At 31.0% G+C, this 24,157-nt stretch overlaps 1 protein-coding gene across 2 annotated transcripts in view; it reads left to right on the top strand.

Annotated features, from left to right (window-relative positions):
- The window catches only part of LOC143055025 (WD repeat-containing protein 35-like), a 52,303-nt gene that overhangs the window by 16,769 nt on the left and 11,377 nt on the right, over positions 1 to 24,157 (top strand). The window contains exons 10-25 of one of the 2 annotated variants that reach the window (XM_076228157.1): positions 3,731 to 3,856; positions 4,428 to 4,520; positions 4,789 to 4,881; positions 5,401 to 5,597; positions 8,309 to 8,381; positions 9,256 to 9,276; positions 10,275 to 10,328; positions 10,800 to 10,909; positions 11,883 to 12,024; positions 16,544 to 16,612; positions 17,410 to 17,538; positions 17,997 to 18,085; positions 18,712 to 18,829; positions 22,080 to 22,165; positions 22,869 to 23,012; positions 23,750 to 23,882. In XM_076228157.1, the coding sequence (XP_076084272.1) occupies positions 3,731 to 3,856; positions 4,428 to 4,520; positions 4,789 to 4,881; positions 5,401 to 5,597; positions 8,309 to 8,381; positions 9,256 to 9,276; positions 10,275 to 10,328; positions 10,800 to 10,909; positions 11,883 to 12,024; positions 16,544 to 16,612; positions 17,410 to 17,538; positions 17,997 to 18,085; positions 18,712 to 18,829; positions 22,080 to 22,165; positions 22,869 to 23,012; positions 23,750 to 23,882 (1,677 nt within the window). The remainder of the gene's footprint in view (positions 1 to 3,730; positions 3,857 to 4,427; positions 4,521 to 4,788; positions 4,882 to 5,400; positions 5,598 to 8,308; positions 8,382 to 9,255; positions 9,277 to 10,274; positions 10,329 to 10,799; positions 10,910 to 11,882; positions 12,025 to 16,543; positions 16,613 to 17,409; positions 17,539 to 17,996; positions 18,086 to 18,711; positions 18,830 to 22,079; positions 22,166 to 22,868; positions 23,013 to 23,749; positions 23,883 to 24,157) is intronic. The other variant, XM_076228158.1, reaches the window with a different exon arrangement.

Below are 24,157 nucleotides of genomic sequence, written 5' to 3'. Positions count from 1 at the left end.
GAGATAAACTGTAAACAGCAATAATGTTCATCAAAGTAAGATTTACAAATAAGTCAACGTGACCGAAATGGTCAGTTGACCCCTTTAGGAGTTATTACCCTTTATAGTCAATTTTTAACCATTTTTAGCTCACCTGGCCCGAAGGGCCAAGTGAGCTTTTCTCATCACTTGGCGTCCGTCGTCCGTCGTCGTCCGTCGTCGTCGTCGTCGTCCGTCGTCGTTAACTTTTACAAAAATCTTCTCCTCTGAAACTACTGGGCCAAATCAAACCAAACTTGGCCACAATCATCATTGGGGTATCTAGTTTAAAAAATGTGTGGCGTGACCCGGTCAACCAACCAAGATGGCCGCCACGGCTAAAAATAGAACATAGGGGTAAAATGCAGTTTTTGGCTTATAACTCAAAAACCAAAGCATTTAGAGCAAATCTGGCGGGGTAAAAATGTTTATCAGGTCAAGATCTATCTGCCCTGAAATTTTCAGATGAATCGGTCAATCGGTTGTTGGGTTGCTGCCCCTGAATTGGTAATTTTGAGGAAATTTTGCTGTTTTTGGTTATTATCTTGAATATTATTATAGATAGAGATAAACTGTAAACAGCAATAATGTTCATCAAAGTAAGATCTACAAATAAGTCAACATGACCAAAATGGTCAGTTGACCTGTTTAGGAGTTATTGCCCTTTATAGTCAATTTTTAACCATTTTTCGTTAATTAAAGTAATCTTTTACAAAAATCTTCTCCTCTGAAACTACTAGGCCAAATTAATCCAAACTTGGCCACAATCATCTTTGGGGTATCTAGTTTAAAAAATGTGTGGCGTGACCTGGTCAACCAACCAAGATGGCCGCCACGGCTAAAAATAGAACAAAGGGGTAAAATGCAATTTTTGGCTTATAACTCAAAATTCAAAGCATTTTGAGGAAATCTGACGGGATAAAAATGTTTATCAGGTCAAGATCTATCTGCCCTGAAATTTTCAGATGAATCAGTCAATCGGTTGTTGGGTTGCTGCCCCTGAATTGGTAATTTTGAGGAAATTTTGCTGTTTTTGGTTATTATCTTGAATATTATTATAGATAGAGATAAACTGTAAACAGCAATAATGTTCATCAAAGTAAGATCTACAAATAAGTCAACATGACCAAAATGGTCAGTTGACCCGTTTAGGAGTTATTGCCCTTTATAGTCAATTTTAACCATTTTTCATAAATTAAATTAATCTTTTACAAAAATCTTCTCCTCTGAAACTACTGGGCCAAATTAATCCAAACTTGGCCACAATCATCTTTGGGGTATCTAGTTTAAAAAATGTGTGGCGTGACCTGGTCAACCAACCAAGATGGCCGCCACCGCTAAAAATAGAACATAGGGGTAAAATGCAGTTTTTGGCTTATAACTCAAAAACCAAAGCATTTTGAGGAAATCTGACATGGATAAAAATGTTTATCAGGTCAAGATCTATCTGCCCTGAAATTTTCAGATGAATCGGTCAATCGGTTGTTGGGTTGCTGCCCCTGAATTGGTAATTTTGAGGAAATTTTGCTGTTTTTGGTTATTATCTTGAATATTATTATAGATAGAGATAAATTGTAAACAGCAATAATGTTCAGCAAAGTAAGATCTACAAATAAGTCAACATGACCAAAATGGTCAGTTGACCCCTTTAGGAGTTATTGCCCTTTATAGTCAATCTTTAACCATTTTTCATAAATCTAAGTAATCTTTTACAAAATCTCCACTGAAACTACTAGGCCACAATCATCTTTGGGGTATCTAGTTTGAAAAATGTGTCCGATGACCTGGCCATTCAACCAAGATGGCCGCCACGGCTAAAAATAGAACATAGGGGTAAAATGCAGTTTTTGGCTTATAACTATGAATTCAAAGCATCTAGAGCAAATCTGACAAGAAGTTAAATTGTTAATCAAGTCAATATCTATCTGCCCTGAATTTTTCAGATGAATTGGACAACTGGTTGTTGGGTTGCTGCCCTCCAATTGGTAATTTTTAAAGAAATTTTGCCGTTTTTGGTTATCTTGAATACTATTATAGATAGCGATAAACTGTAAACAGCAATAATGTTCAGCAAAGTAAGATCTACAAATAAGTCAACATGACCTAAATGGTCAATTGACCCCTTAAGGAGTTATTGCCCTTTATAGTCAATTTTTAACAATTTTCATTAATTTGGTAAATATATGTAAATTTTTACCAAATATAGTTCTCTGTTACTAATGGGCAAAGTTCATTATAGATATAATTGTAAGAAGCAAAATCGTTCAGTAAAGTAAGAACTTCAAACACATCACCATCACCAAAATACAATTTTGTCATGAAACCATTTGTGTCCTTTGTTTAATATGCACATAGACCAAGGTGAGCGACACAGGCTCTTTAGAGCCTCTAGTTCGTAAATCTTAGTAATCTTTTAGAAAAATCTTCTTCTCTGAAACTACTGGGCCAAATTTAACTAAACTTGGCCATAAACATCATTGGGGTATCTAGTTTGAAAAATGTGTCCGGTGACCCGGCCAACCAACCAAGATGGCCGCCATGGCTAAAAATAGAACATAGGGGTAAAATGCAGTTTTTGGGTTATAACTCAAAAACCAAAGCATTAAGAGCAAATCTGACAGGAAGTAAAATTGTTGATCAGGTCACGATCTATCTGCCCTGGAATTTTCAGATGAATCGGATAATCGGTTGTTAGGTTGCTGCCCCTGAATTGATAATTTTAAGGAAATTTTGCTGTTTTTGGTTATTATCTTGAATATTATTATAGATAGAGATAAACTGTAAACAGCAATAATGTTCATCAAAGTAAGATTTACAAATAAGTCAACGTGACCGAAATGGTCAGTTGACCCCTTTAGGAGTTATTGCCCTTTTTAGTCCATTTTTAACCATTTTTCGTAAATCTTAGTTATCTTTTACAAAAATCTTCTCCTCTGAAACTACTGGGCCAAATTTAACCAAACTTGGCCACAATCATCATTGGGGTATCTAGTTTAAAAAATGTGTGGCGTGACCCGGCCAACCAACCAAGATGGCCGCCATGGCTAAAAATAGAACATAGGGGTAAAATGCAGTTTTTGGCTTATAACTCAAAAACCAAAGCATTAAGAGCAAATCTGACAGGAAATAAAATTGTTGATCAGGTCACGATCTATCTGTCCTGGAATTTTCAGATGAATCGGATAATCGGTTGTTAGGTTGCTGCCCCTGAATTGGTAAAGTCAATTGACCCCCCTAAGGAGTTATTGCCCTTCATAGTCAATTTTTAACAATTTTTCTTAAAATTTGAAGATTTTCAATAACATTTTCCACAGAAAGTACTGTTAGAGATAATTGTAAGCAGCAAGAATGTTTAGTAAAGTAAGATCTACAAACACATCACCATCACCAAAACACAATTTTGTCATGAATCCATCTGTGTCCATTGTTTAATATTTACATAGACCAAGGTGAGCGACACAGGCTCTTTAGAGCCTCTAGTTTGTATATTGTATGCTTATTATATACAATTAGCAGGTGAAAATACATCATAAAAAGTTTTGGGTGTGAATTTGAATCTGATTTAATCCACTCGCAGAAGGGAAAATAATAGAAACATCTTAAACATACAAACAGAAATAAAGACCCATAAATTCAAATTTTAGGAGCATATTGTAATATTAAAGTATTCTGAGATCAAATTTTATTTAAGAATCTGTACATTATCTTCCAGCATTTGAGGACACTGAAGGTACCAGGTAAACAGATAGCCTCATGTTCATGGGAAGGTGGAAGTTTACGTATAGCTTTAGCTGTTGACAGCTTTATTTACTTTGCTAACATAAGACCAGATTATAAGGTATTTTATAATTAAGAGCTTCAAAAGAGCTATAAAATTAATGTTCAGAACATGAAATAATAAACTTTTCTGTTTACACTTTTAATTTTAAGAATTGATACTTGAATATACAATTGAGAGGATGATACATAGTAAACTTTAACAAAACAGCAACCTGGCAACATAAATGAACCAAAATATACATCTTTTGGGTACACCAAATTAAAACATGGCATAAGTGTTCCTGAAGACTTGATTTGTCTATTATAAACTTGTGTTACCATAGCTACATCTGAAGGCTGCAGAAAGATTATCAGCAAACATATTTAATTTTGGGCCATTATGATATTACACAATTGTCAAAAAATATTGCCAGTAACCTATGAATGACATTTTCCAAGCACAAAATTACTAACTTCTTGAATTGAATTATTGTGGACACTGTTTGTCACAGTCAAATATTTAAAAGATTGTTTATTGGTGGCATAACATTACATCAGAAAATTTAATTTTAATTTATTATTAGAATTTAATATTTTAATATGTTATCAATGCTTATGGAACAAAGAAATATGCTGTTTGTGTATTTCAGTGGGGATATTGTTCTAATACTGTGGTATATTCCTTCACCAAACCAGAGAGGGTGGAACATTGTGTTATATTCTGGGATACCAAAAATGGAGAGGTATTATAACAATACAATTAATATACAAAGATTTCAAAGATTTCAAGCATTTCAAACATTTCAAAGATTTCATGCCTTGGAACATTATGGTTTTCAAACATTTCAAATATTTCAAACATTTCAAACATTGCATGCCTTTGATAGAACCATTCAGGTTCAAACATTTCCAATATTTCATGCCTTAGAAGCATTATTACTTTGTTTAAATAAAATGATTATATTCTAAAAAAAAAAAATAATAAAAGAAATTTTGTTATTTTAATTTCAGAAATATGTAAAGTATGTTAGGAATTTGATTGCTATCACTGCCTGTGGAGATTACTGTTGCTTAGCAACCAAAGCTGACGATTCAACCAACCAGGTTTGTTCTTAGATTTAGAACTTTGATATCAATAACTTGATTCCACATGTGAATCTCTACTTTGCTTGAATGATTCTTACTGTGAAATACAGAAAAAGTAGAACTTACTATTGAGATGTTGATAAATCAGAAAAGAAATGAACTTTGATCAAGCTTAGACTTATGCATAAAGCCATACTCATCACAATGCTTCTTACATTACACAACATAAGTTTTAAGCTATAATTTTGTAACTAAACAGCAAGTTAACTAGTTTATTATTCACCAGTATATGTTAATATTGTTTTATTCCATTGGAACCCCTCTAGACTCTAAGTATGTTGAGATTGACCCTGTTTTTATTTTTCAGTATGTATTAATGTATTAGTATTGTGTAATTCCATTGTAACTCCTCTAGACTCTTAAGTATGTTGAGATTGACCCTGTTTTTATTTTTCAGTATGTATTAGTACTGTGTAATTCCATTGTAACTCCTCTAGACTCTAAGTATGTTGAGGTTGATCCTGTTTTATTTTGCAGTATGTTTTAGTGTTGTGTAATTCCATCGGAACTCCTCTAGACTCTAAGTATGTTGAGATTGATCCTGTTTATCTGACTATGACGAAGACCCACATCATTACAGGATCCAAAGAAGCTTTCTACACATGGCAGTTTAAAAATCCTAAGAAATTATCAACCCTTGAAGTAGCAGGAAGGAGAAGGACGGGTACAGAAAGGTCAGAACATTTATCTTTATCAAATATCCATGAAAATGTTAAGTTTTCAGCAATACACGAAAAATTGACCAACAAAAATACATAAATCCACAATATAACAAATGTTTTTATTTCAATCACTTTTCTCTTTGCTTGCCTGTTACTTAGTATGATGATATCATATTAAAGGAATAACAAATTGATCAGATCACATTTATGATCGCTGCATCATAATAAAGCTCTTTTGATATTTCAATCTACATATTTGATCTGTTTTGGGAATTTCATATCCTATTGGTACTAACATAGAACATGTAGTACATATTTAAAAAAGATTTTCTCTGTATACAAAATATATATAGATATAAAAAGATGTGGTATTAGTGCCAATGAGACAACTCTCCATCCAAGTCATAATTTGTAAAGTTAAACCATTATAGGTCAAAGTATGGCCTTGGCTCACACCGTACAGCAAGCTAAAGAGCACCCCCAAAAAATGACTAGTGTAAAACCATTCAAACAGGAAAACCAACTGTCTTAGCTATATAAAAAAACAAGAAATATTTATGAACCACATCAACAAATGACAACCACTGAACATTTCTATGTACCTACTTTGCAAGATCATCATGGGTAGTTATTACTATTGACACATTTCTCAATGTTAAGGAAGCTGGCTTGTCATCTTTAAGATTTTTTGTCATATTTCCAGAATCTTCTGGTTTTATCCATTTGAATGCCTTGAACAAATTTGCCCGGTAACCCCCATTTTTCTCTTTGTTAATCTTTTACATGCCATCTGAAAAAAGTCTTATAGAATTTTAATTACTTTTTAACAGTTTTTGACAACTTCAATTTGTCAATGATCAGGGATGATTCCAGGTGTTTACAAATGGGTCCCTTGAATATCAAATTGGGAATTTTTATCCCAATTGGGAATTTTTTATGCATACAATATAAGACGAAATAATATATCATTTTCCTGTAAAAACGGAAAATGAATATTAAGTTAATTTCTTCTGTACACTGATTGAAGAAATTATTGGATTCAGACCAGGGAAGTTGTAATACATGAATTTCATTGCATATGATGCACTATCATCTTAACTTTGGTTATTAACGAGGCCTATTACAAAAAAACATATATACCACAAGTACCAGCTAACATAAACCTATGGCAGGCCCTTTAGCTATTTATTCGAATTTCAAATTATCTCATAATATATATGATATCTCATATAATATATAAGATTTATTTAAGATATCTTAAAGTATATGAAATATCTTATAAATATGTTTTGTATAAAATATCTTATATAGTTCATTGGATATCATATTAAGAAAATTATATGAGATATCTTATAAACTACATGTATAAGACATCTCATAAATTATTTCAGATATCTCGTGAACTATATAAGATATCTTATAAACTTTATAAGATATCTTTCAAACTATATCAAATATCTAATGAACTATTATATAAGGTATGTTATAAAGTTTATGAGATATCTTGAAGTTAGATTAAATAGCAAAACGGCTTGCCATATTAACCAGTGAAAAAAATTTAAATATATATATTTCAAATAGAACTGGCCAATTGATGAATTATGAAAAGCAATTACAAAAGTATATATATATATATGCTTAATTGATAAGTTATTTAAAGCAATTGAACCAGTGAACTTTAAAATTATTTGGATCATTTTCATATTTTTTGAAACAGTTTCATAATGATGACATCGTATTTCAGGGGGGGGGGTCTCATTTCATGAATGGTCTATCATCAACATTATTTTCAAAAACGCTCAAACTTTTGTCTTTTGCGGAAAAAAGAGCAAAATATAAAATAATTTCTTTTACAAAACAAGTTTTAATCAACATAACCGGCTCTGTTGGGCGATCTGCTTTTACCATTCAAATTCATTCATCAATGTTATATAAAATTTGCTCTTTGCCGAGGTCTGTTTTGACACCCATTTTGACAAAAAGCATATTTTTTTGATCAACCTGCTGAGCGATCTACTTTTACGAGACCACATACTCTCATAACATTTTAACTTCAATTGAATCCGGCTGCTAAAATTTTTTACCTCATGTTGACATAATTAAATCGTTGTTAATAAAATGCGATCATAGTCAGCATTTTTATCCGGATTTTACTATGTTTTGACGACAAACTATGAAAAATTATAGTTGCCGTAATCGGTGACGGAAACTTTTCCGGAAATACCGATTTTTGTTTTATTTTCCTGAATTGGGAATTTATATTGACAAACATTTTTTTGGGGCCGCTGGCCGATTTAAGGGCCGTTAAGCGGCCCTAAACTATATAGTGGAATCATCCCTGATGATAAAGCTATGAAAAGTCAAGAGAGAATATTTTCCCGCCAAAATTTCAATGGCTTATATTTCGAAAACAAGCACGGTGACCTATATATTTTTTTTGCCCTTTGGACACCTTTATTAATCCCCTAACTATATTAACTAGTGTTTTGAAAAGTTAATTACTTTGAAACTGAGAAGCGAACTCCCTTAATGGTCCATAACTATTGAATTGGTTCCAGTAATTTGCATGCTTTCATCATATAGTAATTTTCTTTCACATTTTATTTAGTTTAGACTTTAACTTATATGTAAAAGATCACTCAAAATATTATTATTACCAAAACTTACTCATTACAGTGTCAATTATCTCCCTTGTGTAATAATAATTGTCTCCCCTTTTATAGATTACACCATATAGATGAACAGCCATCAGGAGGTGCAGCCCAAGATGAAGTAGATTTCTCCAAAGCCTTCCAGGTATTGTCAAGAATTTAAATTGTGGTGATGGATTTCGTAATAGTGTATAATACTGTTTATATTCAATTGATGTCCGTAGATAAGGGCTATTGTTAGTCATTTTAATGTTGTTCAGCAAAAAATTGGGGAAACTAATGTAGAATTTGGTAGATTATATATAATTTTTGGGGTACTTATTTCCATGAATACAGGTGAACCACAATAAAGGTGTTTAACAAAGCTTACATTTTATAGGCGTAGTTTATATTGAAAATAGATTATACCCCAAAAAATTAGAATACTTGAACATACAATTTTTCCTAATCAACAACAAAAATTACTCACTATTATAAAATTTATTTTTGGTATTGGTTGAAAGAAAAGACTTCATCCTAGAATTTTATTTGTTCGTTATATTTGTTTTAATTTTTGTGAATTTCCTTTTTATGACACCAATTACTCAACACAGTCATGCAATACTTTGTTAAATATATAGTTTCAATAGAGGTACATAAACAAATATATTAGTTTGCTAAAGTTAGCAAACATTTCAGAAATAAGGGCATACACATCCTTTGGAAAAATTCTGTAGAGTATTATCAAATAAGAAAATTTACCAGTTTTCCTTTTAACATGGACACCAAGGGAAATTACACTGACTCAAGTAAAGGTCATATCGAAAAAGAACAAATATATTTTGTTCCCATAATAAACCACCTCTATATAATGTTAATATAAGGAATCAGATAACATTTTGAGCTATAATAAATATGGAAAAGAATTGAATTTTAAGCAATATTATTTCAGCACTATTTCAAAACAATTTATTTGTAAGAAATGTTGATGCATTTTGAAAAAAGTGAAAAAAATATTATTTCATTTTTATTGCCTCTAGAGTTTCCATCAGAAGAGATTGGTAAAAAAAATATTCTGTTGTATTCATATTGTTCCTGAAACTAATTCTGGTTTAATTATTATTTGCATGCTTTCAGTACATTAAGAAAAAAAAATATGTTCCAAAATCTTCAAGTTGCACCAAGTAAATTCCTTTCACTCAATCTTCATCTCTGAAGATTGAAAATAAAAGTGAGGTATTTCAACTGAGAGTTGATAAGAATAACTGGGGAGAGGAGGGGTCCTGAACCTGAAATCCCGGGGTTAAAACACGAAATGCTGAGGTCCCGAATTTAAATAAATTTAAATCCTGACATCCCAAATTTTCGAGAAAAAAAAATCAGGGTTCCTGAAAGGGTCAATCCCCAAAATCCTGAGCTTAAAAACACCCGATCCCGAAGTCCTGACAAAGATCCTATCCCCCCTCATAACTGTTGTTCTGATGTTTTGTAGCATCTACTTTGTATTGTTATATTCAATACCAACATCATATTGTAATATCTAAAACACCCAGCAGATAAATATGTAAATGTATGTGTCCTATACAGTTGTTGTTTTACACAGACAAATATTTCAGATGTATTTATGATTGCTTTATTTTATTTTGTCAGTGTTTTTGAAAGAAAGAAAAATCAAAGTGAATGTATGTTCATTTTATCTTAATATTGTGTTTCATTGATTCAAATATGGTAAATAAATATAACCTAACATTTACGCTTGATATTTCTATCAAAAACACAAAATAATTGTGCCAAGTATTTTTGGTTCTTACTCTTTAGTTTCTACAAAATTTAAAAATCCATGAAATTCATTATTATCTTCTTATGAAAATAATTTCTTGCTTGAATATCTCAATTTTCAACATTTTAAAAATGAAAAAAAAAAAATTTTAACATAAAAACGGAATTTTGCAAGTTAAGGTATATGTAAATAATCCTTACAGACATACTGGATTGTGCAACTCTATACAAAAACCCAATAAGCATGATTAGTTAGTTATTTTTCTGTTTATGCTTTCAGAATACAGAAGATCCTATATGTTGTATCTGTTCCTCAGATAAAGTGTTGATTGTGGTGAGTAGGAACAACAATTAACAACATTTATTTTTAATGAAACAATAAAAATGAGAATGGAAACAGTAAATGTGTCAAAGAGACAACAACTCAACCAATAAGCATAAAGCAGCCAAAGGCCACCAATGTGTCTTCAAACCAATATCAACTGGCCCCTAAATAAAAATATGTGCTAGTTCAGCCAAAATGGATCTCGCACTTAACTCACTAACATATAAGTGAACCAAAATTTAAATAAAACCAAACAAGACTAACAAAGCCAGAAGCTCATTAGTTCTAAAATTTGAATGATATTATGTTATATTTAAAAATATATAGGTATTTTATTTTAAAAAAAACACACTTCAAGGTCCTTCTATGAAAATCATAATGTACAAGTTATTCATTTCAGAAAGAAAAGTGAAATTTTTACAATGGTACATGCTTGTTTTATTTTATCAATGAAAATTAACATTTTTTATTTGATTTCAGGGGAGAGAATCAGGAACACTGAACAGATACTCTATGCCTATGTTGTCACTAACACATAAATATGCCTTGAACTGTAGACCTCATCAGCTGTCTCTTAACTCAACTTCAAGGTAAAGATAATCTAATACTATATATGCTCGATTACATCCTTTATATCAATTTGTGCAGAAAATGGAATTGATGTTTTTTTTCTTTCTTCTTTTATTCTGTGAAATAGTGCAAATTATTAAATATTTATTTGTTATGTTAAGTTTTATCTACCTATTTCTAAATAGAAAGTATCAAAATACTTACATGAGTCGAATGTGAACAGCACAATATTTAACTTTCCAAGTGAATGGAAAATCAGTAATTTCTATATGTGTTGTATGAATTTCATATTTTGGGTAACATCTCATTAGAGAAATTAGGGGCCTTGGTGGCCAAGTGGTCTAAGTAGTTACTTCTGTGATCACTAGCCAGTCAACACTGAGGTTGTGAGTTCGTACCTTGCTCGTGTGGGTGTACACGACTCCAATCTTAATTTACTTTTGCTAGGATTGTCAGTTTTCCTATCGAAGGTCATGGTTTTCTCTGGGCACTCAGGCTTCCTCAATCAATAAAAACTGGTCTCCACGAAATAGCCCAAAAGTGGTGCTTAAAAGGGGCGTTAAAACACCAAAAATCAAATCAAATCAGTAGCAAGATTAACCATCAGAATATGGGGGGGGGGGGGGGAACAATTCCTTGTGGACTATTGTAAACTTTCCAAAAAGATTTCAATAATATTTGAAGATATTTCAGCAATGTTAATTTAAATTTATAACCTGTTCTCAATGACTTATTTTGAAACACGGTATAACCAGATGTATCTGATGTCCGTGTTTGGACCAAGATCAATGCTAAGCATACCATTTCTTTCTTGCCTAATAGTAAAAAAGGCTATATATAATAAAATAGTCCAACAAATTTAGATTCTATGTATAAATTGTCTAGTTTTAAAGCTACAGATTAAGTTTGATTTTTACAGAGGGGGTAAATATTGAATAACAGAAATATTTTGTATAAATGTATTTGATAAAAAGTATTTATATTATTTTTCAGTCGTTTGTCAATTATTGACATTAGTGGTGTGTTGACCTTCTTTGACATTGACACCAGGATAACAGATACTGACGGAAAAGAAGTTGTTGGAGAACATTTGAAGTTTGAACGTAAAGATGTTTGGGATATGAAATGGGCAGAGGTACGCTATAATTTTCCTTTTAATGTAATAATGATGTATTTTGACTGGTAGAGAGAAATGTTTCATAATTTTTATACGACCGCAAATTTTGAAAAAATTTTCGTCGTATATTGCTATCACGTTGGCGTCGTCGTCGTCGTCGTCGTCGTCGTCGTCGTCGTCCGAATACTTTTAGTTTTCGCACTCTAACTTTAGTAAAAGTGAATAGAAATCTATGAAATTTTAACACAAGGTTTATGACCATAAAAGGAAGGTTGGTATTGATTTTGGGAGTTTTGTTCCCAACATTTTAGGAATTAGGGGCCAAAAAGGGCCCAAATAAGCATTTTCTTGGTTTTCGCACTATAACTTTAGTTTAAGTTAATAGAAATCTATGAAATTTTGACACAAGGTTGATGAACACAAAAGAACGGTTGGGATTGATTTTGGGAGTTTTGGTTTCAACAGTTTAGGAATTAGGGGCCAAAAAAGGGCCCAAATAAGCATTATTCTTGGTTTTCGCACAATAACTTTAGTTTAAGTAAATAGAAATCAATGAAATTTAAACACAATGTTTATGACCACAAAAGGAAGATTGGTATTGATTTTGGGAGTTTAGGTCCCAACAGTTTAGGAATAAGGGGCCAAAAAGGGACCCAAATAAGCATTTTTCTTGGTTTTCGCACCATAACGTTAGTATAAGTAAATAGAAATCTATGAAATTTAATCACAAGGTTAATGACCATAAAAGGAAGATTAGTATTGATTTTTGGGAGTTTTGGCCCCAACAGTTTAGGAAAAAGGGGCCCAAAGGGTCCAAAATTAAACTTTGTTTGATTTCATCAAAATTGAATAATTGGGGTTCTTTGATATGCCGAATCTAACTGTGTATGTAGATTCTTCATTTTTGGTCCCGTTTTCAAATTGGCCTACCTTAAGGTCCAAAGGGTCCAAAATTAAACTAAGTTTGATTTTAACAAAAATTAAATTCTTGGGCCTCTTTGATATGCTGAATCTAAATATGTACTTAGATTTTTGATTATGGGCCCAGTTTTCAAGTTGGTCCAAATCAGGATCTAAAATTATTATATTACGTATTGTGCAATAGCAAGTCTTTTCAATTGCACAGTATTGTGCAATGGCAAGAAATATCTAATTTCACAATATTGTGAAATAGCCAAAAAAAATTTAATTAGAGTTATCTTTCTTTGTCCAAAATAGTAAGCAAGAAATATCTTATTGCAAGAATTTTTTTTAATTGGAGTTATCTTTCTTTGTCCAGAATCAACTTAAATCTTTGTTATATACAATATACAATGTATATTCACTTTTTACTACCAACTGATAAATTTAAATAATCTTTACCATTCAGTGATAACAAGCAGTTTTTTTTACATCTTAATATTTTATGATGTATTTAAATGAGTAGTTATTGTTGCAAACTCCATTAGAATATTTTAATTGAGATTAGTTTTGGAATAAGGGAAAGGGGGATGTGATTTAAAAAATTGGGTTCAATTTTTTATACGACCGCAAAATTTGAAAAATTTTTCGTCGTATATTGCTATCACGTTGTCTTCGTCGTCGTCGTCGTCGTCGTCGTCGTAGTCGTCGTCGTCGTCCTGCGTCCGAATACTTTTAGTTTTCGCACTCTAACTTTAGTAAAAGAGAATGGAAATCTATGAAATTTTAACACAAGGTTTATGACCATAAAAGGAAGGTTGGTATTGATTTTGGGAGTTTTGGTCCCAACATTTTAGGAATTAGGGGCCAAAAAGGGCCCAAATAAGCATTTTCTTGGTTTTCGCACTATAACTTTAGTTTAAGTTAATAGAAATCTATGAAATTTTGACACAAGGTTTATGACCACAAAAGAACGGTTGGGATTGATTTTGGGAGTTTTGGTTTCAACAGTTTAGGAATTAGGGGCCAAAAAAGGGCCCAAATTAGCATTATTCTTGGTTTTCGCACAATAACTTTAGTTTAAGTAAATAGAAATCAATGAAATTTAAACACAATGTTAATGACTACAAAAGGAAGGTTGGTATTGATTTTGGGAGTTTAGGTCCCAACAGTTTAGGAATTAGGGGCCAAAAAGGGACCCAAATAAGCATTTTTCTTGGTTTTCGCACCATAACGTTAGTATAAGTAAATAGAAATCTATGAAATTTAAACACAAGGTTTATGACCATAAAAGGAAAGTTGGGTTTGATTTTGGGAGTTTTGGTCCTAACAGTTTAGGAATAAGGGGCCCAAAGGGTCCAAAATTGAACTTTGTGTGATTTCATCAAAAATTGAATAATTGGGGTTCTTTGATATGCCGAATCTAACTATGTATGTAGATTCTTAATTTTTGGTCCCGTTTTCAAATTGGTCTACATTAAGATCCAAAGGGTCCAAAATTAAACTTAGTTTGATTTTAACAAAAATTGAATCCTTGGGGTTCTTTGTTATGCTGAATTTAAAAATGTACTTAGATTTTTAATTATTGGCCTAGTTTTCAAGTTGGTCCAAATGGGGGTCCAAAATTAAACTTTGTTTGATTTCATCAAAAATTGAATAAATGGGTTCTTTGATATGCCAAATCTAACTGTGTATGTAGATTCTTAATTTTTGGTCCAGTTTTCAAATTGGTCTACATTAAGGTCCAAAGGGTCCAAAATTAAACTAAGTTTGATTTTAACAAAAATTAAATTCTTGGGCTTATTTGATATGCTTTATCTAAATATGTACTTTGATTTTTGATTATGGGCCCAGTTTTCAAGTTGGTCCAAATCAGGATTCCATATCAAGTATTGTGCAATAGCAAGAAATTTTCAATTGCACAGTATTGCACAATAGCAAGAAATATCTAATTGCACAATATTGTGCAATAGCAATTAATTTTCAATTGGAGTTATCTTTCTTTGTATAGAATAGTAGTTGATAATATATGTTGGAAATTTGCCAGACATGACTATGATGTCATTTTATATTTTCATTTGCCAATAACTTTATGTAAATAACTTCATTGGAAATTTGCCAATATAAAATGTTGCTGATGAAGCTTTTTTTCCTTATCTTATCTAAAATGTTTTTAGATAATGTATGTTGGACATTTGCCAGACATGACTATGATGTCATTTTCTATTTTTATTTGCCAATAACTTTATGTAAATAACTTCATTGGAAATTTGCCAATATAAAATGTTGCTGATGAAGTTTTTTTTTATTGTTTTATACAATAAACAATGTATATTCACTTTTACTACCAACCAATCTTTACCATTCAGTGATAACAAGCACTTTATTTTACATTTTAATATTTTATGATGTATTTAAAAGAGTAGTTATTGTTGCAAACTCCATTAGAAATTTGAATTGATATCAGTTTTGGAAAAAGGGAAACGGGGATGTGAAAAAAGGAGGGGGGGTTTAATTTTTGTCATTTCAGATTTCATAAATAAAAAGAAAATTTCTTCAAACATTTTTTTGAGAAGATTAATATTCAACAGCATAGTGAATTGCTCAAAGGCAAAAAAAACTTTTAAGTTCATTAAACCACATTCATTCTGTGTCAGAAACCTATGCTGTGTCAACTATTTAATTTTAGATTTAAAAAGTTTGAAGAAGAAATTTTTAATTGATTTGTAAAATCTTGACATTTGTTTTGTGTAAAAAAAAACCATGTAATGTCAAAAATTTGATCACAATCCAAATTCAGAGCTGTATCACGCTTGAATGTTTTGTCCATACTTGCCCCAACTGTTCAGGGTTCGACCTCTGCGGTCGTATAAAGCTGCGCCCTGCGGAGCACCTGGTTTATATATTGAAATTTTCTTTTTTTTGCCATGGTATTTGCCATGGGTTGTGTCATTTGATTTGTTACACCAGAAATCCATTTTGTCATACAATAAGAGTTTACTATTAGGCTATTTACAGTTTAGTTTAGAAACTAGATTATTTGACGTTGAGGAACAGCTGATTACCATTACACACATACAATTATACAGTCATGCAGAAACTCCATAGGATACTTGATTACAATTAAAATCCTGAGGTCAATATGGATATTTATACATTACATGGAATTAAACATTTATATTCCTCTTACACAGTGTATTTGTCATAAATACTGGTTTCTAGGTAAACAAATTTGCAGAGCCGTTAGGCAAAATACCCCTTGAAAGCATGATATATTCGTATAGAATAACATAATATTATTATACAAAATACAAGCCTGCTTTTTAAACAATCTAAAGTTATTTTTCAAATGACAATTAAGAAATGCAGATTGTTTTATTTACTCATGATGTTGATAATTAGGACTAATCCATTTAAACATACTCCCTTCAATGGGAAGACACTCTGAAAAGAGGTTATAGCAATAAACAAATATATACACTCATGAATGAAGTTTCCTCCAGAAAATACTGTGTACAACACTGCTACATTGACAGTTTTACAGTGAGTTCTTTGAATGGTTGAAATAGAATATCTCTGTGTTTTATATAATTTAACATAGTATACATCTACAATATAATAAAACAATTCATTTCAGGATAATCCAGAGTTGTTTGCTATGATGGAGAAAACTAGAATGTATATCTTTAGAAATCTGGATCCTGAGGTGAGCTACATTCCTTGACAACATAGTTTGTAATGTTCATTTTGATTGGATAATGTCACCAATTTTCATAATTGATTCTATGAAAATGTACGCACTTGTGCGTACAGACGACGTATGGGAGATTTTAAACAAACTATTGACGTTGCTTTCTGTCTATTTCATAAGATTGGAGATAACAATATTTTGTTTTAAGCTCCCATGGCATTAATTGGTGATTTGATGGTCACAAATACCTGTTTACTGGCTCCTCTAACTCGCCTCTAACTCGTTGCCAGTAAACTTAATCTTAATTTGTGACCATCAAACCACCAATTGATGCTAAAGGAGCTTAAAACACAATGCAGTTATCTCCTACTTGTATTCATTTATCGAATAAAACTACAAAAAGACATCCTGGATTACTGCAAGGAAATGCATTATTCTGGTCTACATGTTTTATATTCACTGAAGATGGCGTCTTAAGAATTATTTACAGATTGTTAAAAAGACACTCAAATTGCAAACTTTAGTTTTGATGTCAAGAGATTACTTGAAAAATAACAATCAAACAAAAATATGAGAAATTTTATAAAAAACAAAAAATATTTCTGAGTTAAATGATGAAAATTTAAAGAAAATCAGCCGGGAAATGATTTGAGGGAATTTTCTGTGAAAATTTTATAAATTTGTTAGAATTTTTTGAGAAACCTTGAATAAAGAATGACTTTCTTCCACATATTGTTTATGTACAAATGATGTTTCTAAAGCAATGTTGATCTTGGACAGATAATAAATGATGTAATGTTCATATTTTTCAGGAGCCAATCTTAAGCAGTGGATACATCTGTAACTTCAATGATCTACAGATCAAGTCTGTCCTGTTGGATGAGATTATGAGGGATCCAGAAAACCCAACCAAAGAAAGCATGGCAGAAATGGAGATTAAAGTATGTAGTTCAAGATTAATAGAAAAAAATTAATAGTTCTTTCTGATGGCTAAAGATGGCTTAAGATATAAATAAAAGATGATTGGATATAGGTCAATGAGGCAGCTTACAAACAACACAAATAGACAAACAACATGACTTTGTATAGGTCTGACAAATGACAGCTATACTTGAAACAAAGCTTTAAATAGGTGTCTGACATTCTTCATCATATGATAATATATATATATAGATGATAATTTTATAAAAAATACAATAGTCAGATATGAACGCTTAGAAAATTGTACATGTGCACATGTATAATTCTCAAGACAACTCCTTATTTATATTTTTGTAAATTGAAATTATGAAAGTACCCAAATTTAAGTCAATTCTTAAATTGGAAAATATAAAAAAAAAAATTAACCCAGATGTTTTTTATATGAAAACTTTATATTTTACAAACTATTATTTTTCAGTCATTAAGAGACACGAGAGATTTGTTAGAAAAAGTTGGTATAGCTGATGCCCAACAGTTTATAGAGGATAATCCTCATCCAAGGCTATGGTTTGTATTTATTCTGAATAAAAAGAGAACTATAATATATTTATACCCCACAGTTGCCATGAATCTTATACACAATACTTAATACAACAAAACACAGATCAAGTCTTAATTCTGGTTACATCACTTTTATCGTTCTTGATTGAGTTATGTCCCTTTATAATGTTATATGCAAGCGAGGTATCATCAGTGTCCCATAGACACATTCCCCATTTATTATTAAATTCTTTAGTAATACTTTTGTGGATGTTTTTAGCAATGTTTTAGTTATAAATTATTCGGAGCAGGTCAGTTCAGAGGGGAATGGGTTACTATGACTATTACCATGACATTGAATAATTTAAAAAAAATTGTAGTTGTTGGACATTTAACACAAATGTTAAAACTTACAATTTTCGGCAATGTTGCATACAAATTAACTGTTTCTATTTTTTACAAGATTTAATGACACCTATCTTTTCTCAATACTCGAATAATAAAAATATCGCAAACATTTCTGATTTTACAGTATTTAATCTGGAAAGTAAACCATGTAACCAATTTCATTGGATAATGTCAATAATTTTCAAGCCTTACATAGTTCAGAGAAAACAAATTTTCCAGGAATAACTTTTGTTTCTTGTTAACAGGAGACTTTTAGCTGAGTCAGCATTGGAACAACTGAATCTAAAAGTAGCTGAGCAGGCTTTTGTAAGATGTAAAGATTACCAAGGAATAGAGTTTGTTAAAAGGCTTGGTAATCTACAGGTGAGTTGAAAGTGTGAGACACCCGGTTTAAAACCTGAAAGATTAGCCTCATTTTGAATGTAAAATAAATTTGACATTCCCTGGGTCTAAAGTACAGTTTGTTTTTTTGTCCTGAATAAATCTATTGAAAAAAGAGATCAAAAATTATTTCAAGGTGATTTTAATGATGGTAATGTGGAAAGATAGTTAAATGATGTCATTGTAAAAAAAAGACCATTTTATGAAATAAGGTTCAATGACAGTTCATTTATAATTTTAAATTAATTTTTTAAAATAAATAAAGAGTGAGACCTTCTAACCATAGATTATTGTTGATCTTAAAAGTTTAAAATGGCATGTAAGTTTATCATTCAAAAATGGTTACTAAAGTTTTAAAGGGTTTTTTTCATGCATTAATTTAAAGACCAAACAGCCTCTTCATTTCTATCAGTGATTTTTCCTTAAAATTTTGTGTGAAGGTGTTGCATGCTTTGAGAAACAAATTATGATGAAAAAAATTGGGGGTCACCCACTTAGTTTTGTCACTATAGCAACCTCAGTTTCGTGTTTTCCCGAATATTAACATAATATCTGCTTGTTATCTAAACTCTCAAAAAATGCTTTATATCAAACCTACAAGCATAATTCTTGTTTCACGTTAAACAGTAGATATGTATCTTTCAAATACAGGTTCAAGAGTTTAAGGCTCATATTGGTTTGATCTTTAAAAATATGATTTATTTCATTCCCGCCAAAAATTACACGTAAAATTGAAAAACGTTTCCAATATTAAAAAATATCTACCAGTGATTTCTTCATAAAAATTTAAAGGAGGAAAGTGCCATATGTACTCTTCAAAATAAAGCAAAAAAAAAGTGTATGTCACCGACCTTCCAAAAAAGTTATGAGTAATTTTTATGTTTTTTTCTCGTTCGTTTTGAAGAAAAGAGTTGTCTTTCTTCAGAACATTGCATCTGACGTCATAGTACAAACTTTCCTTGCTGGCGCACTGTTTGAAAAAAGAAATCGCAAATTGGACGTTTGAAACCCACATTTAAATTTCCAAGAATAACAGCTATATTCACCTACTTTATTATCCGGTAATACCAGAGATTATTAAAGCATGTATCAGTTTCAGATCTTTATGATGTTGTTACCGCACAATATAAACCTTCAGAAATACCATCCGCCCGGAATGGAAAATTGTTTGAAATAACCTTTCACGCCGCTTTTGTATTGAAAGTCTGTTTTTGTCCTCTATCCCATATAAGCAAAATTATTGAAAATAAGAATAGAAATGAAAGATGGCACTGGTTAACTTACAGAGTATTTGAATATATATACCAGACTAGATGTGCTTGTTTCCTTTTCACGTCAATTTCAGAAGTTTGCCGTAACGTAACTCATTCAGTACTGTTGAAAGACGGACATACAAAAGCATGGGCGGAGTTCTTTATACCATTATTTTTCCGACTAAGACGAACGCTTCGAAATTATTGCATCGAGATTGTCAATTCATTATTTTAGAATAATTAAGATATAGGGAAATTAAAATTATAGGTATCATATATGAATGAAAGTTTTGATTCTAAAATGTTATACATCTATCTTAAAATACAATCCTTTTATTACTACCTCATGTGTTTTCAATAAACGAGACAGTAAATATAAAATACAAAAAGTTTTTGATTCAAAAATTAATTTAGAAATAATTTGCCATTGAAAACTACAAAGTAAAATATCTTCAACAGAATAAAATATAATAAATCTAAATTGCTCATTTTGGAAATTAAAACAAAGAAAAGGTTGTTGCCGGCATTGAAAATCGAAATTTGTTTTCAATCTTTCCGGTCACAGTTGTAGCTAAATGAAAGGGAGCGATTTTATGTAAGATATTATTCTTGGAGCAATTGTTTTTGTCATAAGTTAAATTTACAACAATTTAGTTTTAAACACCGAAAATTTTTATTTTAATTCACATTCGTTGAGTATTAGTTTTATTAATATGTTTGCCGTACAGCTAATTTCCTAATGCATGTAGGATAAAACTTTGGTTGGCTTCCTTGCTTTGTTTGTATAAATGTTTACTCAAGCTCTGTAATTAAGATTGACATCTTTATATATAGGTAGGTAAACGTTATCAAAATATAATTATACAAAATATACAAACAAAGCAAGCAGTCAAACCAAACCAAAGTGTTGATCTACATACAGTAGGAAATTAGCTGTAAGCTTCAGTGAGATTAGACAATATGATTATCATTTCTCCTTAAGACAATTTGAAATGAAACAAATGACAAACAAAAATGACCCATTGTCATCATTTTAATTTTTACTATAAGATTTTGTCAAATAAGCAGTATGAATAAATTTAACTTCATTGCAAGATCGGACATTATTTTACGAGAATCATCCAGACATCAGTTACATGCACATGTTGCCAGTATGTCAAAACTTTTAGGAATAATTGATTATCGGCCTAACCTTGTGAATATTCAATTTTTTTTTAAATTTTAAATTGACACTAAAATTAGAAGGATCATTGCATAAGGAACATGTTTACTAAGTTTTAAGTTGATAGGACTTCAACTTCGTCAAAAACTACCTTGACCAAAAACTGTAACCAAAAACTTGGCTAGGATGAAAAATTTTGTCCTGCATTTTTTTTTAGCTGTAATCTCTGCCCTGCCTTTGTTTTTTCACTCTGTTCTGTCCTGCTTTTTTTTTTTTTTAGTATCCTGACTTTTTTTTACCTAAATTGTCGTCCTGACTTTTTTTTTGCAAGCGTCTCATCCTGCCTTTTTTTTTACTCAAAACTCCTGTTTTGCCTATTTTTTCAAATTTCATCCTAGCCCCCCATAAAAATCAAATGGTAGCTCCCTAAGACAAAATCTACGCATTTGAAAGAATAAAAAAAAATGAAAAGCAGAACGGCGCAAATGGAAAAAGTCGAGATCAAAATTTATATTTTATTATTTTTATTAGAACGGTTAAATATAGTGTAGTATCTTATGTGTCCATTTGTTTCCACAGGATATTAAAGTAGCGTGACTCATAATAGTTCCTCTTTTCTTGGGAGAAGTAGCGTACCTACGTAGCGTACACCATGTTGGAATCCGAGAAAAACGCGAAATAGGACGTTATAATAATTTGACATTTTTTCATTGCTAGAAACAACGTCATAGAGCTTTTATGTCACTACCAAGTTGCGTTAGCTGATGCGCATAAACAATAGGCTGTTTGGTCTTTAATGTGTTTCACATATTTCCAGAGAGAAGATATGAAGCAAGCTGAGGTAGCTGCTTATTTCAGGAGATTTGAGGAGGCAGAAAGGAAATACCTGGATATGGACAGGAGGTTTGTGATGTAAAACTTACAGCTAATTTGCTAATGCATGTAAAGCAAGACTTTGGTTAGCTTGCTTGATTTGTTGGTATATTGTACAATTGTAATTGGGATAACGTGTGATCAAATTTAGATATAATATATTCAGGTAAAGATATGTAATCTTTAATGTTAATAACAAAGCTTAAATTAATGTTTATACAAGCAGAGCAACCCCACCAAAGTTTTACTCTACAAGCATTAGGAAATTAATTTAAATTAGCTGTAAGTCAGTCAAGGATTACAAATTTTACGCTCAAAACAAACACCATTCTATTTCTTGGTTTATAGATGATAGCTTAATCATTACTTCCAAAAGAAATATCACAAACTTTTTAAGATGAGTACAAAATGGCTTTAATTTTGATAAAGATTCTTCCTACATCTTGATTTGTAGTATACTATAAACCAACTATTTTTTCGATCAGATAACAGGAATATGAATCATTGTGGAATTTTTCATGATTGATAAATTTGAGAATTGAAAAAATTAAATTGCAGCGAAATTGGATAGAAAAATTAAACTTTAAAATAAAGTATCTGCAAAAATAAGTTGGTTAACAGTGTTTATTTTTTTCCTGTCTTGGATAAGATTATTTTTTTTCAGCTCTTCCTTTACCAGGAAATTTATTTCTGTTTATTCTCTTGTACTGTAACTTTTCCCTCCCTATTTTAGAGATCTAGCAGTGAGCTTAAGGAAGAAGTTAGGTGACTGGTTCCGTGTTGTACAGTTACTTAAGACTGGTTCCGGTGGAGATGATGTACAGTTAGAGGAAGCTTGGAATGCCATAGGAGATTACTATGCAGACAGACAGAAATGGTAACATTCATTATTTTAAATCATGACTTCAAGTTATAGAGGAATGATCATATTATCAATTGATATTTAATATTTAATGATGTAGTTCAAAAATTAAAATAAGTCACTTTAACCCTAATTTATGAAATTTTGTTTTTAATGAAAAAAAATAACAGATATCAGCTGGCATTTTTAATGACTCTATTTTATTATATATTTTTATAGTGTGGAAAGAAGTGGCTAGATTCATTAACATAGTCAGTCTGCTATATGGAATCTGTTTTAAGAAAAGATTGGTAAACTTCATCAATATCCTAGAGAACTCAACACAAAAAACTTTAAAACATTCCAACTGAAGTAAAAAAACACATTATTGTATTTAACAATCAATAATTACAATAGATGTATGTTTCATTATAATACTTTATTCTGATTGGCTAACTGCACATCACATGTTATTCCTTAAGCAATTGCATTACTCAATAAAACTTTTCATTCATGATAACACGTGGTCTTACAAAAAAAGTGCACAGGTGAATTAAATAAAACAATTGTAAAATTCGTGTTTTCATGATTATAGCTATAAAATGTAATTATAAGTATTGAATGCTTCTTTTTGTAAATTCGTAGGGTTGTAAAAGCGTTTCATACAAAATGTACTTCAGTTAACGCTTTTACACCCCAATGAAGTTACAGAAAGAAGCATTCAATTCTTAAATGTTTGTCAAGAAATCATATCAATATGTTCTAATTTTTAGGCAACAAGCTGTGACCTACTATGTTCAAGGTCGTAACCAAGAGAGACTGTCAGAATGTTACTACATGTTGGAGGACTATATGGGGTTAGAGAAAATGGTGATGGCATTACCAGAAAATCATAAACTACTGCCTGTAAGTTTTAATACTAAGTAGAAAACAATTTCTAAAAAGTTTGACAATTGGAATTAATTTTTGGTGTGTTCATTTGTCGAGTGATTTTGTTTAATATCCATATTGTAGCAACTACACTTTTTACTAGCCATATAAATTGATATTTGCATCTTTAAAGTACATACTTTAGTTAGATAATCTTGATTTGGTATCATCAGTCCAGTAGTCAGCTCTTCTGATGGTAATTCCAGAAAGGTGATTTGGATACGTGCAAAACGAAAAGTTTTATTCTTTCA

Source organism: Mytilus galloprovincialis, chromosome 12 (assembly GCF_965363235.1).
Source record: "Mytilus galloprovincialis chromosome 12, xbMytGall1.hap1.1, whole genome shotgun sequence".
Taxonomy (NCBI): domain Eukaryota; kingdom Metazoa; phylum Mollusca; class Bivalvia; order Mytilida; family Mytilidae; genus Mytilus; species Mytilus galloprovincialis.
The sequence above is the reverse complement of the archived record's forward strand: the minus strand, read 5'-3'. Positions and strand labels throughout refer to the sequence as shown.